Source organism: Sorex fumeus, unplaced genomic scaffold, assembly GCF_029834395.1.
Source record: "Sorex fumeus unplaced genomic scaffold, SorFum_2.1 ptg000041l, whole genome shotgun sequence".
Classification (NCBI taxonomy): domain Eukaryota; kingdom Metazoa; phylum Chordata; class Mammalia; order Eulipotyphla; family Soricidae; genus Sorex; species Sorex fumeus.
The window spans coordinates 733,883-750,165 of NW_026606098.1; the positions used below are offsets into that span (position 1 = coordinate 733,883).

The window sequence follows — 16,283 nt, forward strand, 5'->3', positions numbered from 1 at the left end:
CAGTCACACCACTGCTGAATTCTGGGAAACTGCCACTTTGAATAAAAAGATGTGTTAAAGAGGCCCAGTGAGAGACTGGGGAGCACTCAAGGGCTGGAGCACATGGGCGTTGCATGCGGAAGCCCTGGGTGTGATCCCTAGTATTGCATGGTCTGAGCGAGCACTGCCAGGAGTTATCCTCAGCAATGTCAGTAGGTACCGCCCCTCAACCCCCCAAAAGAATATAGATGAAGAATGTAATTTTGTCCAGAGGTGTCTAGATTGATTTTTCTCATTAGTGTTTTCACTGAATGACTTTGTTTTGGTGTCATGCCCAGCAGTTCTCAGGAATTACTCTCGGCTATGCACTCAGGAGTTGCTCCTGGTGGTTCTTGAGGAACCATGTGGGATGCTGGGGATTGAACCTGGGTCTACCGTACCCATTGTAGTATCTCTCCAACCTCTACTAAATGTCTTTAAAAAAATGATGAGGACCTACTGCCTTATCTGGTCATGGTTAATTGAGTAAACAACTGAATTTTATTTTATTTTTGCAGTAGCTAAGGTTTAGAATGTAGGAGTTGCATAACAAATTGAAGTTTTCTTATTCATGAGGTATCATTTTCATCTTGTTCCTCTCCTTGCCTTCTCTCCTACCCTGACTTCTGAGCCTAACAGCCTCACACTGTTGAGTATTCCCGTTCAGTTGAGCATCTTCAATATAAACACAGACGTTCTTAAAGAAAGTTATTGATGGGTAGACAGAAAACTGTCCAGAAACATTTGATTCTACTACTAACCAGGGTCCAGAGAAACCAATTTTCTTCCTCTTTGTTAATTCCTGTTCCTGTCCCTTCTATTTCATTCTTAATACTTAGTAGTGCTAAGAAACTTATTCTAACCGTACTTCTTATAGAAGTTTTGGTCTTTGGGGTCAAAGAGATAATATAGATGGTAGGGTGCCTGCAGTACAAGCACCCAACTTGGGTTCAGTCCAGCACCCCATCTGGTCCCCAAGATCCACCAGGAATGATTCCTCAGCACAGAACAGCAGTATGCCTTGAGCCCAGAGTCAAAAGAGGTTTTGGTCTGCTGCAGATATTGGCTTATAATGAAATTTTTTCTTATATAGTGGCTGAAGGTTTTGAGGTAAGAATGAGATTGGGGAGAAAAAACCGTAGCTTTCTTTTTATTTTTTTGTTTGTTTTGGGGCTACACCTGGAGGTGCTCAGGGGTAGGGCTTTTGTTTTTGTTATTTAAGTTGGGTCACACCCTTGTTTGTTTTTTGGGTCATACCCTTTTTTTTTTCTTTTTGGGTCACACCCAGCAATACACAGGGGTTACTCCTGGCTCATGCACTCAGGAATTACTCCTGGTGGTGTGTGTGTGGGGGGGGGGGGACACGGGACGGGATGGACGGACACACACACACACACACACACACACACACACACACACACACACCACATGGGATGCAAGGCAAATGTCCTCCCCCACTGTGCTATTGCTCCCGCCCCCCCCCCTTTTTTTTTTTTAAGGTAGTGTCTTCTGTCTGAGCAGATACTGCAGCCAGGGGTACAGTGTGTTTTTCTTTAGTGGGGCAGCCTACCGGCTTCAGTTCCCAGCACCCCATATGGTCTTCATGAGCTAGCCAGGAGTCAGTCCTGAGCACTGCAGTGTGGCCCCAAAACAAAATGAACAGAAAAAAATCGAAGACTGTCTTTGAGACTTTATTTTGCACTTTCTCAAAGATTTGAAGGTTTTCTTTTATTTCAGTTTGTTAAGTCCCACGTATAGGACAAAGCCAGCAAATCTGAGTGGTGACCGTCAGTTTTGAGGCACTGTGGACTACAGCGTCTGTCTTGCAGATTTGGGATGTGTTCCGTTTGGGGGTGAGGGCACACACGTTCAGGGCCAGCTTTCGGCACTGCTCCTGGGTGGCTCCGTGCATACCTGTTGTGCTAGCCAGTCAAACTCTCTCCTGCCCACAGATTCTTTGTTTTGTTTATATCTATAAAATTTAAGACCTTTCTTCCCTCACCTACAGGCTTTAACCAACTCCCTGGCTTGCTGTTTGTAACTCCCTGGTGTGGCGCAAGGACTGTACAGGATAAGGGGAAAGGAAGAGTAATATCTTAGGTTTAGGGTGTGTGATATTTAAAAAAAAAAAATCAGCTTTGTTTTTTTTTCCCCCCCCTAACAGATTAATGCTGAATTGTTTCGTACACCTCCTCTGTCGAGTGCAGGCTTTTCGTCTGTGCAGGAAAGTGTGCCAAGAGGACATCATTCAGAAGTCTCAAATACTTACACAACAAGGATTTTAAATAACCACCGAGTCTCTCCCCAGGTTGAGCCTGAGAGCAGCAGGTCTGTGAGTAAAATGTGTTTTCCCATTTGGGGATTATTAGTCTTGAGAATTCCTGACTGTAATGTGCTTCCCTGAAATTGTGGTGCAGGCACAAAGCCTTCAAGACATCGTCTACTGATGCCACTAATTTCAGTCATTTTCAGATTTTAATTGTAGGCTAGAGGTATAACTCAGCAGTAGAGACCTTGCTTTTCCTGTGTGAGGTGATGGGTTCAGATCCCAGCACTGCAGGGGAAGAATATGATGGTGCTCGGAAGATAACGCGAGTGGAAGAGCACCTTCCTCACCTCTGTGAGGTCCTGAGTATGATTCTTAGCACCACAGGGCCTCCTAAGCACTCCTGGGTGTGGCCCCTGTATTAATTTTTTTGTTTTGAGTCCACACCCACTTATGCTTTTGCGTTTTGTGTCCACTTATGCTTAGGGTTTACTTCTGGTTCTGCGTTCAGGAGTCATTCCTGGCAGTGGTCAGGGGACCATATGGGATGTCGGGGATAGAACCTAGGTTGGCAGCGTGCAAGGCAAATGCCTTACCTCCTTTATTATTGCTCTGGCCTGCCCCTTGATTAATTTTTAAAAATTATAGAGGCTAGCTCGAGCTCGATCGCACAGCGGTAGGGCGTTCGCCTTATAAGCGGCCAACATGGCTGACCCGAGTTCGATTCCTCCACCCCTCTTGGAGAACCCGGCAAGCTGCCGAGAGTATTCGATATGCCAAACACAGTAACAACAAAATCTCCAATGGGCCCGCTCGAGCAAATCGACTATCAACGGGAGGGCCTTTACCTTTTTACCTTTATAGAGGCTAGAGAGTGGTAGTACAGTGAGCAGAGCACTTGACTCGCATGCATCCAACCGGGTTTGATCCCCGGCAACCGAAGTGATCCCCCAAGCCCACCGGGGGTGATCCCTGAATGCAGAGCTAAGAATAAGCCCTGAGCACCGCTGGGTGTGTCCAACCCCCCTCCCTGGCACACCCCCTCCTCTCCCCACCACACACACACACAAGAAAAAACTCAGTAGGTTCATGGGGCCAAGAACAGTGGTCCCCTAGAGCCAAGCCAGGAGTTTCTCCTGAGCAGCCCCGCAGGGAATGACCCCAAACATATATTGTAGAATTTGATCAAGCTGCTATGTCTCAGAATCAGTATGAAAATGACTGTTATTGAGTTTTTTTGCTCGTTTTGTGTCCACATCTGGTAGCGCTCAGTGCTTAATCCTGACTCGGCTCAGAGATTACTCCTATTGGTCTTGGGGGACAGTGTAGGCTGCATACAAGGCGAATACCTTCCCTCCTCTAATAGCTCTCTGACCCCTGAAAGTGACTTTTAAAATTATCTGAATCTACAGAAAAATGTGAAGCATTTAGCAGTGTAGCGCTATATTGAGAAGTGGAAGGCCTACATTCTTTACATGGCTTAGTGGCACACTGTATATTTTGGAAGAACAGATGAACACGAAAGAGAAACGCATGAGTGATACTTTAATAGCTGAGAGTTCTGACCGGAATGGTCAGGGATGACTTTGTGACGAGTTGTACTTTGGATGACTCCTGGGAATCTGAAAGCAGTGTTCTAAGTAGGGTCCCACTGAGACCCATTCATAAGGAATGGAATGATCACGGGTGAGGAAGAAAGAATGGGAAGTCAGTTGCTAGTAGACCAGATAATGTTACACCCCATAAATATTGAGAGACACTAGGAGACCAGATTCTGCAAGAGAGGTGGGGCCAGATTTCTGAGATTGTGTAGAACTTTATCAGAATCTTATTATTTTGACTTTTGAACCACAAGTGATGGTGCTCAGGGCTTACCCTGGCTCTGCACTGAGGCATCTATCCTGGCAAGACTTTGGGGGCCATCTGGGCTGCTGGGGATCTTAACGGGGGCAACTCTGTGCACGGCAAACATCTTAGCTGCTATACTATTGCTCCAGCCTGTTTCATCAGGGGAGTTTATGGCCTCAGAAAAGAATGGGAATTTCTACCTTTATGTACATTTATGTCAAGGAAGGCATATTCTAAAAAGTTTGCTGTTTATAATTTATTTGGGGGAACTAAATTAACTTGGGAATAATTTGCTGTTTAAGTGCTTGTGTGAATATTTTTTTTCTTTTTGGATCACACCTAGCGATGCTCAGGGGTTACTCCTGGCTCATGCACTCAGGAATTACTCCTGTCATTGCTCAGGGGACCATATGGGATGCTGGGAATTGAACCCGGGTCGGCCGCATGCAAGGCAAACGCTCTACCTGCTGTGCTATCACTCCAGCCCCTTGTGTGAAGTTTTAAAGCTAAACTTATTTTGGCTTTTCTTCATAAAGATGGTTTCAGACAAAAATCTAAAAAGTAAATCTGTTCAGTGTGTGGTGCGAGAGTGAGGGGTCAGACCCAGCTCCAGGCTGTGGAATGGTCTCCTTGGCCTGGGACTAAATCTGATCTTTAAAGAAAATTCTAATCTGGTCATTTAAAGAAGTCCCAACAGCCTCATTGTTTCCTTATCTGTAAAAGGAGAAAGAAGTAAAGGGGCAGGAGCATGGGGCAGGAGCGATAGTACTGAAGCTGGGAGGTCACTTGCCTTGCATACAGCCGATCTGGGTTCCATCCCCATCACCCCACAGGGTCCCCCAGCATTACCAGGAGTGATGCCTAGGCACTGCTGGGTGTGGCACAAAACCAGCAAAAAGACGACCAAGTTTGTCCTTTAACGTCATTAAATCAAATCATTGATATAATGCATCAGTTTATAAATGAGCATGGGCATTTGTATAGTCATACAAATTAGTATAGTTGGACTGGAGTGATAGCACAGCGGGTAGGGCATTTGCCTTGCACGCAGCCAACATGGCCAACCCGAGTTCGATTCCTCCGCCCCTCTCAGAGAGCCCAGCAAGCTACCGAGAGTATCTGCTGGCACGGCAAAGCCTGGCAAGCTCCTTGTGACGTATTTGATATGCCAAACACAGTAACAAGTCTAATGATGGAGATGTTACTGGGCCCACTCGAGCAAATCGATGAACAACGGGAGGACTGTGACTGACCATAAAAACTTTTATATTTAGTGTCATCTATTTTGCTTGCATCTGTATTTTATAACCTTATATTACTGAAAACGGTTTTTTTTTTTTCAGCATGAAACGGAGACTTGCTCCTACTCATAGTCCCTCAGTTTTGAATGCAAAACATCGGAGATTGGCTAATCAAACATTTGAAAATTCAACTTACAAAGAGGATGACGATGAGGATGTCATCATCTTAGAAGAAAACAGTACCCCCAAGCCCTCTGTGGATCTTGAGATCGAAGTAAAACCGGAAACGAGTCACGCGGAGCAAAGTGGGGCTCGGGCGGAGCCTGTGGGGACTAATGAAGCCTGTACGCAGACTCGTTCAGCGGGCACCTCCGCGACCAGCTGTGATCAGGGAACTTCTGCCGCCACTCAGACCGAAGTGCCCGGTCTAATCGTCAAGAAGGAAGAGACCATCGAAGATGCCATTGATTCGAGAAACGAGACGACCCTCCTGCCACCCTGTGTGGAAGGGGAAGGAAAGAAACCGGAAGCTCAGGAGACCTGTGACAAGTCCAAGGGGGATGCCAGCTGCCAGTTAAGCGAACTGCGAAAGCAGCTCTCCCTGGCCACCCAAGAGAAAGAGAATTATGAAAGGCAGTGTCACGCGTTGACTGAGCAGATCAGAGTGTTACAGCAGAAAATAGCAGAAATGAACGCCAGGTACGTCAAGAAGGAAATGTGCCACCAGTCAACTGAAACCGATGTGGTATTTCTGCTTGAAAGTGTTAATGGCAAATCTGAAAGTCCAGACCACATGGTATCTCAGTATCAGCAGGCGCTGGAAGAGATCGAAAGGCTGAAGAAGCAGTGTAGCACGTTGCAGCGCCTGAAGACCGAGTGCAGTCAGTGTTCCGGTAGCGAGAGCAAAAGCGAGGTGGACGAAATGGTGGTGCAGCTTGACGATGTGTTCAGACAGCTGGACAAATGCACCACAGAGAGGGACCAGTATAAAAGCGAGGTGAGTCGTGGGGCGCCACAGAAGGGTAGTCACAGGAGGCGGTGGCGGGGACTCCTTCCTCAGCTGCCACTTCCTGGCTATTCCTTCCCTGGGCAGTGGTGGCCTGCCTGGTAGTGTGTAGACACGAATAGTGACAGGTGTTGCTTCTTAAGAGCGCCCTAATAATATGGGTGTTGGGGAACTTGAGGGTGAATGGATGCATGAGTGTCCTGTAGCGCACGGGGCACTGCCAGACACTCCAGACTCAGTTTCCTGTTCAGCAATGATAGTGCTATTGAGACACTCAAGGGAGCAGGGACTTTGCATCCGCCCTAGCCAGGTTCCCATGGTCCCCGGAGGAACTGCTGGCCTCGCGCATCAGTCATGTTGGGTTCCTTTGCAGGTGGCAGCCGCGCAGTGGTCACACACAGCCCTCCTGTGCCGTGGCTTTGCTTCTCTGCATGCAGTAGTGATTTGAGATACTGCTTCAGTGCTTCAGGTCCAGCCAAGCTGCAGGGTAGGGCGGGGCTGTGGGTTGGAGAGCTGCTTGTCAGAAACTACTCCCCTGGCTCCAGAAGGCTCGGGAGGCAGGCAGTGGCCTCAGCTCCTGATGCTTCTCCTTTTCCTTGCAGAGGTTTTTGCTTTGGGTTTGAGAGTGCACAGAGCCATGCTGGGCTCCCAGCAATGCCAGGGACCGACCCCAGACCTTCTAGCCCTTGAGTCGTCTCTCTGGCCCCCTGAGCAGCTTTTTCATTTGGATGGAGGGGGGGACATTTGGATCACAGCCCTAGGTGCTTGGGACTTGCTCCTGTCTCAGTGCTCAGGAATCACTACTCGAGCGCTCAGGGCTCCATGAGTAGTGCTTGGGCTTGCACCAGGATGAGCCACATCCAGGCAAGTGCCCTGTGCACTATCTGTCTGACTCTTCAGTAGCTTTTTATGAAATCTTTTTAGTGAAGCATGATAGTTTTTATTTAAATTTACTTAGAAAGATGTGAGGGAGAGAAAGAGGAAGTACACGTTCAAGAGAGAGCATGGGCTTATCCAGAGTGGGAAAAGCAAGCAAGCAAGGTATATATATGTTCAAGGGAGAAATTGGGCTTGAAGAGCAAGCTTTCAGTAACTTTGTTTTTGAAAAAACAATTCTCAAGTTGTGGGGCTGCAGGGGAACTACAGGGGTTAGGCACTTCCCTTGCGCTCAGCTAATTCTAGGCTGACCCTGGCACAGCCAATGGTCTCCTGGCAGCACAGCCAGCTTTGTGCTACCCAAAAGAAATTGCAAGCTGGCTATGGCCCCCAATTTCTCCAGTACTCCCTCCCCCCCCAAAAAAAAATCACAAAGGAATTTGGAAATAACAGATGGCTTTATTACTACCCTTCCTGGAAATGTTGCTGCTCTCAGTGCTTATTCAAACATTTATTTTGATGTGTTGGTTTAAAAGCTAGATGATAAACTACATTTAAAAACCTAAGATAACTTTCGGGCTGGAGCGATAGCACAGTGGGTAGGGCATTTGCCTTGCATGCAGCCGACACAGCCGACCTGGGTTCAATTCCTCCGTCCCTCTCGAAGAGCCTGGCAAGCTACCGAGAGTATCCCGCCCACACGGCAGAGCCTGGCAAGCTCCCCGTGGAGTATTCGATATGCCAAAAACTAACAACCAGTCTCACAATGGAGATGTTAGTGGGCCTGCTCAAGCAAATTGATGAACAACGGGAGGACAGTGCTACAGTGCTAAGATAACTTTTAACCTATAGCAGGTTAAAATACATGAAATGCGGTACACTCGAATGTCAACGTAGTTGGTGCATTTTTAAAAAATCTTTTTAATATTAATTACTTTTAGTGTTTAGATACCCTTTAAGTTTTGGATACCAGAATGTTATGTTGCAATTAACATTTTTATGTTTTTCTAGTGTAAGAAAGATGTAGAGGGTGGTGGGAGGGATACTGGGAACTTCGGTGGTGGAGAATTGGCACTGGTGGAGGGATGGGTACTCATCATTGTATGACTGAAACATAAGCACGAAAGTTTGTAAGTCTGTAACTGTACCTCAGGGTGATTCATTAAAAAAATCACTTGATCACCTGACTTCCCGCTAATCATCGATTTGCTCGAGTGGACGCCAGTAACGTCTGCATTTGTCCCTGTCGCGTGCTAGTGTAGCCCAATGGCATCTGTTCGCTCTAGGAACGCGAAGAGCCTCAAACCGATCGTTCATGATCTTGATGAAGAAGTCTGACCATCTGGTAGGTGGGCGGCCACGCGGTCTTTTGACATCCCATGGAATCCAGTCAGTAACAGCTCTAGTCCAGCGGTCATCTCTAAATCTCATTACGTGACCAGCCCATCTGATTTTTGACACCTTGGCCAACGAGACAGCGTCCCTGATTCTTGATCTTCGATGGATGTCGGAACTCCGGATTCTTTCTCTCATTTGAGTGAAACGTGATATTCCAAGCATAGCTCTTTCAATTCCTCTTTGGGAGACCCGGATAGCGAATAGCATTCTCACCCTGTTTGTGTAGGGCCCAGGTCTCTGAGACTTATGTTAATGCAGGAAGAACAGTGGAATCAAAGAGATGTGCCCAGAGCCGGAGGTTCTTTGTCCTCTTAGCTATTTCTTCAACGCTCTTGAAGGCATTCCAAGCCGCTCTCTTCCTCCTGAGCAGCTCGGGTGCCAGGTCATTTGTCATGTTGACTTCTCGATCCAGGTACACGTAGCTGTTGCATTCGGAGATGGTCGTTCCGTTGAGAGCAAATGGGGCATCAGGAACAAGGCTGTTTCTCCTAAACATTGTCTTCGTAAGATTCAGCTGTAGTCCTACCTTTCCACACTCACAGTCAAAGTCGGCCAACATTTGTGCCGCTTGGCTGATGTTTGGTGTTATTAAAACAATGTCATCAGCAAAGCGGAGGTGGTGTAGTTGCCGACCATCTATCTTCACTCCCATTCTTCCCATTCCAGTCGTCGCATGATGTTCTCGAGGGTGGCACTGAAGAGTTTCGGTGAAATGGTATCACCCTGCCGAACCCCTCTCTTGATATCAATGATTACTTCTTTGTAGAATGGTGAGATCCTGGTAGTGAATCCGCAATACAGCTCACGGAGGATCCTGATGTATTGGGCTTGAATGCCCTGATTGGCTAGGGCTTCAATGACCGCTTCCGTCTCAACAGAATCAAAGGCCTTCTTTAAATCAATGAACGTTAAACAGAGCAGCATCTTGAACTCCCGAGAAACCTCAGTGAGCTTGGTTATCGTGTGGATATGGTCGATGGTGCTGAATCCTTTGCGGAACCCGGCTTGCTCGCATGGTTGTCCTTCATCTAGTGTTCTGACAATCCTATTCATGATGACTCGACTGAACAACTTGTAGATGACAGACAATAGGCAGATCAGGTGATAGTTGCCAATGTCATGGATGTCTCCCTTCTTGAACAGTAGTACGGTGCTGCTGGTTTTCCATTGGGATGGAACCTTGCATTCAGACAGGTAGTGTGTGAAGAGCCGAGCCAGTGTATTGATGAGTACTGACGGCAGGTTCTTCAGGTGTTCGGGTCTGACCTTGTCTGGGCCGGGTGCTGTTTTTTATTAAAAAAATAAAAAAAAATTTAAAGATGTAGAGATGGAACAAATCAAACAGCATTATTTGTAGAAAGCTGTTGGGATTATTTTGTTAGGTGTTTTTGGTCAATAGCTTGATGCTAATTTTTATTATAAACTATATTTCTTAGCATAAATTGGCATTAGAATGTTTTAATTCTGCTCAAATTTTCTTTTTTGGTCAGGTTGAATTGCTGGAAGTAGAAAAATCACAAATCCATTCACAGTGTGAAGAACTGAAAACGGAAATTCAGCAATTGAAATCCACAAGTCAACAAACTGGAGCAGATGTTTCAACTTCAAGTAACATTGAAGAGTCTGTAAATTTTGTGGATGGGGAAAGGTAAGGGCTCCCCATGGCTGTCCTTGGGGAGTTGCAGTTACAGTTCCCCATTGTGTGATATTTCATAGCACACAACAAATGGATATTCTATTCAACTCTAATTGATTCCAGGCTGGGAGAGATAGTGCAGCAGGTAGGGCTCTTGGCCTTGCACACGGCTCACCCAGTTTCCATTCATGAACTGCAAAATCCCTTCTGATACCCCAGCCCCACCCAGAGTGATTCCTGAGTGCAGAGCCAGGAGTCACCCCCAAACCTCACTGGATGTGGCCCCCAACAAATAACAAAGTCTGGAGGCCAAAGATAGTACAGTGGGTAGGGTGCTTGCTTTGTACTCAACAGACCGGGGTCTGTTAAAATGTTTATTTTTAAAAAGAAGGGTTGCTGCCTGCCAGAGGGCCTTAATTCTTATGCTATCTTCCTGCCTTGAAAATGTTTCTTTTACTAAAATATTCTTTCTTCAGGACCATTACATAATGAAAATTGTTACATCTCACAATGGGGTCATCTAACTCATTGAAGTTCCTCAGTTGTTTGTTGCTTGGTTTGTCGCTAGTAAGCCCCCTATGCTCCCTTCCCTCGGGGGCTGTCAGTACTGTGGAATTGGGAGGCTTCGGTGGCTCTGGTAAGGCGAGATGTGTAGGGTGGGTGCAATGAGTGTCAGTGGTTGGTGTGGCTTACATCTCCTTTGAGGCCTGGGTGAAGCTGTGAGGCCGGGCAGTTGTTTTTACAGCCACTGCAAGGACTGCAGGGGCAGGGGGAGGGGCTTCACTCAGTCTAGGAGTGCAGGTGAGCAGAGGCTGCTCCCCCACTCCTTCAGGACCCCAGAAGTTTCAGCCTGAAAGTTCATGGCCCTGGGATTCTCCTAGGCTCATCCTCTCTGCATAGTTGTAAGGTCGAGAAGTTTGCATGGTGGCAGCTGTGGGGCGTGGGTGTGGCTGCTGGTGTTTGTGCAGGGTGGGGACATGGTCTGAAGATCCTGTCCTTGCATGTCCGCAGTTTGGCTGGCATCTCCTTCCAGGTTGGTGGGGAAGCGGTAAAGCTGGGCCGTTGTTCACGGCGGACTGTGGGGTGTGGGTCAGGTACTAGCTTTCTGGTCACCATTCTGTGGATCCCCTGGCACAAACCACCCGGCGGAGGTGGACAAGGCGTGGACAGGCTGCCGCTGCTGGCCTGGTGCTCAGATTCTCAGTGGAGGTCACCTGCGGGGGCAGGGTCTGGATTGGCTGAGTGGCAATCAGCAACCAACCCCGCACGCGTTGCACTGCATCAGGAATTCACTTTAAAAGAAATTATTACAGTTATTTCTAGTATTATTTTGGGGGAATCAAAGTGAGCCAGCTGCGTGCCAAGACAAGCATCTTACCCCCTATATTAGCTCTCTCTGGCCCTGGAATTCATTTTTTTACAAGAGTCTTTGAAAAATACTTTCCCTCCTGGGGCTGGTGCAGTAGTTTAATGCAGCCGATGGGTTGGATCCCCGGTCCATAGCACCCTGTGTATTTCCCCAAGCACTGCCAGGCGTGATCCCAGAGTGCAGAGCCTGGTGTGGCCCCAAAACCAGAAGACATCCAAACCATTCCTTCCTGGCTGAAGGTGGTGATGGCATCTGTTTGCTCTTTGGTGGCTGCAGTGGTGGCTGTTCTAGACTTGCCCATCACGTCGCTATTGTAAAATTTAAAGTCATATTTTAATTTTGCCCTTTTTTTCGGCTAAGGTGGCCAGAGAGTCACTGGCGACCCTAGCTCGGGGCTCAGGAAGCACTGCCAGACTGCAGTAGCTTTAGGCTGGGTGGAAAGACTGGTCTGGTGGGCCTGATTTTAATTTTTGATAGGAAGGCGATTAAGTGTTGGTTGTGTATAGATGGCTTACAACTCAAAATTGGCCAGTAAGGGCTGAACTACTGCGGCTCTGCTTCCTAATACATTGTATTTAGGTACCCTTCAGATAGAAGCTACCCTCCTCACTTTGATCATTGCTTTGCAGTTTAACTCAAGTGTTTAAAGGACTTCTTTGTGTCTCTGGATGGAAATAGAGTAAAAGAGCACCTATGCGGGGTAGAAGGTCAGAGAAGTGCCCTTCCTTCTGGAATAATGGGAACCACTAGAATATGTTTCTTATAGAAATGCAGATTTTTGGACTTCCAGTGGCGATTACTGAATCAGAAGCTTTCCTGAGGAGTCTTCCAGATGGTTTTCTTGCACACTGAGCTTTGAGTTTGTGATGCTGTTTGTTTTCACTTACTATATGTTTTTGATGCCAGGGAGTAAACTCAGCACCTCATCCATATGAAATATGTGCTCTACCACAGAGATCTGTACCCAACCCCTAATGATCAATTAGACCTCTGCCTTCCAAATGGCCAGGAGCCATTTGTGACTATGAAACTTGAAATCTGGTCTGAATTGAAGTATGCTTAAGGTGCAAAATACGTGCTAGATTTTTAATTTCTACATGAAAAGCAAGAATGTAAAGTACTCAATTATGATGGTTTTTTTTTTTTTATTCTGGTGGGGCTTCCCAAATGCTGTGGTGCTCGAGAGACCAGGGGCCCCTGCCAGCTGGTCCCTGCCCCTGGTCAAGCTGGGCTGGCAGTTCAGTGCAAGGGCCCTGTGGCTCTGGCTATTGCCTGGGTCACCTAGGCAGTACTCAGGAGGCCTCCAGGAATATAGCCAGTGATGCTCAAAGGATGAAGTTTGGTAGGGACCAAACGGGTTGGCCGCCTACGAAGCATGCATCCTCGAGCCCCCAATATTTTGGGAGGGAAAGTTGTGTCACAGCAGTGATCAAGAGACTGCCAGGGACTGAGCCAGGGTTGGCCATATGCCAGGCAAGCACCTTTAACCCCTGTAGTATGAAATTGTGGTATTTTAGCTACATTTGAACCTGGCTCCCACATGCTCTTACCCTTTGAGCTGTCTCATGAACCTTTCTTTACTTTCCAGTATGGCCGAACCATTTTAATTATTTTTATTTGTTTTGGTTTTGGAGCCGTACCATCAGTGCTCAGGTCTTACTGCTAGCTCTGTGCAAGCTTCCTACTCTGAATTATCTCTCTGACCAGGCTAAACCTCCTAATTTGTAGATTAGAATCTGCGTATAAAGCTTGAAGTAGAGTGGAGAGAGGACAGTGGGACTATCTTCAACTCTTAACTCAGTCTTTTTTTTACGTGGACTTGAATACAGAACCTTCCCCTCCTGTTAATACTTTTGTAGATATCTCAAATAACATTTTCAGAAATCAGTATTTTTTTTTTTTTTCAAAAGAAAGCCCAATTCAAGAGATATTTATAGACCATTGTTTCGGTCTCAGGGCTTACTCCTGATGGAGTAGGGGGACCATATGGGGTGCTGAGAATTGAACCCCGGGTTAGCCCCATGCAAGGCAAACGCCCTGTCTGCTGTACTGTTGCTCTACACCCTATTTCACTACTCTTTTCTAAGTGAGAACTATTTCAGACTGGAGCTTAGGAAGTCACTTAGTGTTGGAGTGTGTATAGTGCAGTCTTGATTGATGAGTTCCTGGATCCCAAGGACCAGTCAAGAAAAAGTAAATAGTTGTATTTTACCGGTTCCTAAATTTCTCTTGTCTCAAGTTAAAATTTTATTAGTTGGAACCAAATAGAGCACTAGTTTTAGAATAATTTTTTTTACTTTAATAGATAAATATTACTGATTTTTCTTATGCTTTAGATTATTAGATGAATTACTATATTCTAGAAGTTTACTTTAATGGTGTCATTCTATAGAGATTTGATCTTGATGGTCCACTTAAATTTTCAAGGTTACATGAAGATCGAACCATCATGCTTATCTAACATGTGTACTGTTTGTATTTACAGCCTCAAACTTCGATCTCTTCGAGTTAATGTAGGACAACTGCTGGCCATGATTGTACCCGATCTCGACCTTCAGCAAGTGAACTACGATGTTGATGTTGTTGATGAGATTTTAGGACAAGTTGTAGAACAAATGAGTGAAATAAGTAGTACTTAACATCTGTTTTATGCAAGATAATAAAAACATTTGCTCGATACTTTTTGGTTGTACAGCTTTCAGAATGTAAAGAAAGATTTTTTTCTACACAGTTCTGGTAGGTATCAGGCTGAAGAACCACGATCTCTACAATTCTATGCACTCTAATATGTCCACGAGTGTAGTGGGCGTATTATCACCACACCCTTTGAAATATCTATGAATCATTGGTATTGAGCAGCTAAAGCGCTAACTCATTCTGTTTAAAAATGTAAATATTTGTAAATAAGTTTGCACATATTTTTTTATTACCCTAGAGGACTTGTGTTTTTCACCAAGAACTTTCCAGGTTGCCTGTAACCTATGTGCAATCTTTTCTGGTTCCCCAAAGTGTATTTTTCTCCGACTTGAGGGCTGTGCCATAAATGCAAATGGAAATGTTACTTTTGATTTTCTTACAGAGATGTTTTAAGCAGGATTTTTAAAAAATGTATTAACTCCTGATGAGACAGGTTTTAATTGGATTAAGCATTGATGTTTGATTTCTATAAATTCCTATCTCCTGAAATACTTTATTCATGAAAATATGGTAAGCTGAAATTGACTCCCATTAATTTTGCCAGGGTTTTTCTTGTGCTGAGGTTGCCAATCATGTTTGAATACAAAGTGTTTTATCGAATAAATACAGGATTTTCGGTATTTAGAAGCAGTATAAGGGCAGGGACAGGTGGGTCACTGGTGGAGTTCATGCCTTGCATGTGTGAGGCCCTGGGCTTGATCCCTGGCACTGCAAAAATAATATAATAATAATAAAGGCATCATAATAGTTGCCCCACCACATTTGCTTTGAAACCCATTTTTGGCTGCTGAGTCAGCGTGGAGTGGGCACAGTAATTGTTTAATATTTCTTTTTGTGAAATTTCCTGTACAGCCTTTTGTAGGATTACTACAGGATAATTTAACGTGAGTTGAGGAAGACAATCTTTCTCGAACAATACTGCATACCTTTTATTATATTACAGATCTAAGTGTTTTATATCCTGGAATTAAGCAACAAACCGTCCTAGGATTATAAGTATTACATGCCATAAAAAGTATGCTTTATTGGTCCCATGTTTTGTGCAATTTTAAAGAGATGGCTTTTTATTAAGTATAACTGTATATATACTTAAGAACCATATTTTCCACAACTAAAATGTGCATTATTTTTTCAAAGTTTTATCATTGCTATTTATTTTTACTTTTGTTCCTGAACATTCAGTACATGTTTCTTTTGTATGTATGCCTAATTTCATGTCTGTCATATACAATATTAAATTTTTACTGCACATTAATGTCTAAAAAAAGCAAATAAATGAAGATTGTTTTTATTTGCTTGATAAAGTAATTGAAAGTGTATTTTTGGAAAGAAGCTGGTTTTCTGTCATAATTGTATCTGCCCAAATTTTAAAGTTTCTTGTAATAAAATAAAGATAAGTATGGCTATCTCTTCAGATATTGCTCTTAAAGAATTCTGTGCTCAAATTATACTTGGGGGATGTAGCTCAGTGATAGAGTGCTTGATTTGCGTGTATGAGGACTTTGGTTCAATTCCTGGCACCACCAAAGAATTATATTTTGAAACCTAAAACTGTTATACACTGTTATACCTTAAGGTTGAGCTCATTTTACGATAGTTATTACAGATTTCATTTAGAAGATTAAGACTAGTTCCATTGGGAAACAGCATTGAAATCATCTTCAGGGTGTATGGGTATTCAGTTTTACACTTCATCGTTTTTCTTTGTATAAGTGTTTTCATTAAGGAAAATCTTAATGGTTAGTTATGTAGAGCATGTCTAAATTCAGTTAGTATTTAGTTCTTTCTGGAATTTTGTTCTTTTGCTTATCTATATTCTTGTTTTTTTTTGGACCACATCTGGTGGTGCTTTGAGGCAAGTGCCCTAACACCCGTATTATCTCTCTGGACCCTCAGCTATAAGCTCCTGCCGCCCCCAAGTTTATGAC

At 44.9% G+C, this 16,283-nt stretch overlaps 1 protein-coding gene across 1 annotated transcript in view; it reads left to right on the top strand.

Annotated features, from left to right (window-relative positions):
- MORC3 (MORC family CW-type zinc finger 3) overlaps positions 1-15,769 on the top strand; it is a 54,410-nt gene extending 38,641 nt beyond the window's left edge. The window contains exons 14-17 of the mRNA XM_056119531.1: positions 2,183-2,346; positions 5,476-6,370; positions 10,144-10,301; positions 14,144-15,769. Coding sequence (XP_055975506.1) covers positions 2,183-2,346; positions 5,476-6,370; positions 10,144-10,301; positions 14,144-14,297 — 1,371 coding nt within the window. The 3' untranslated portion in view covers positions 14,298-15,769. The remainder of the gene's footprint in view (positions 1-2,182; positions 2,347-5,475; positions 6,371-10,143; positions 10,302-14,143) is intronic.
- The last annotated feature ends 514 nt before the right edge of the window (positions 15,770-16,283 follow it).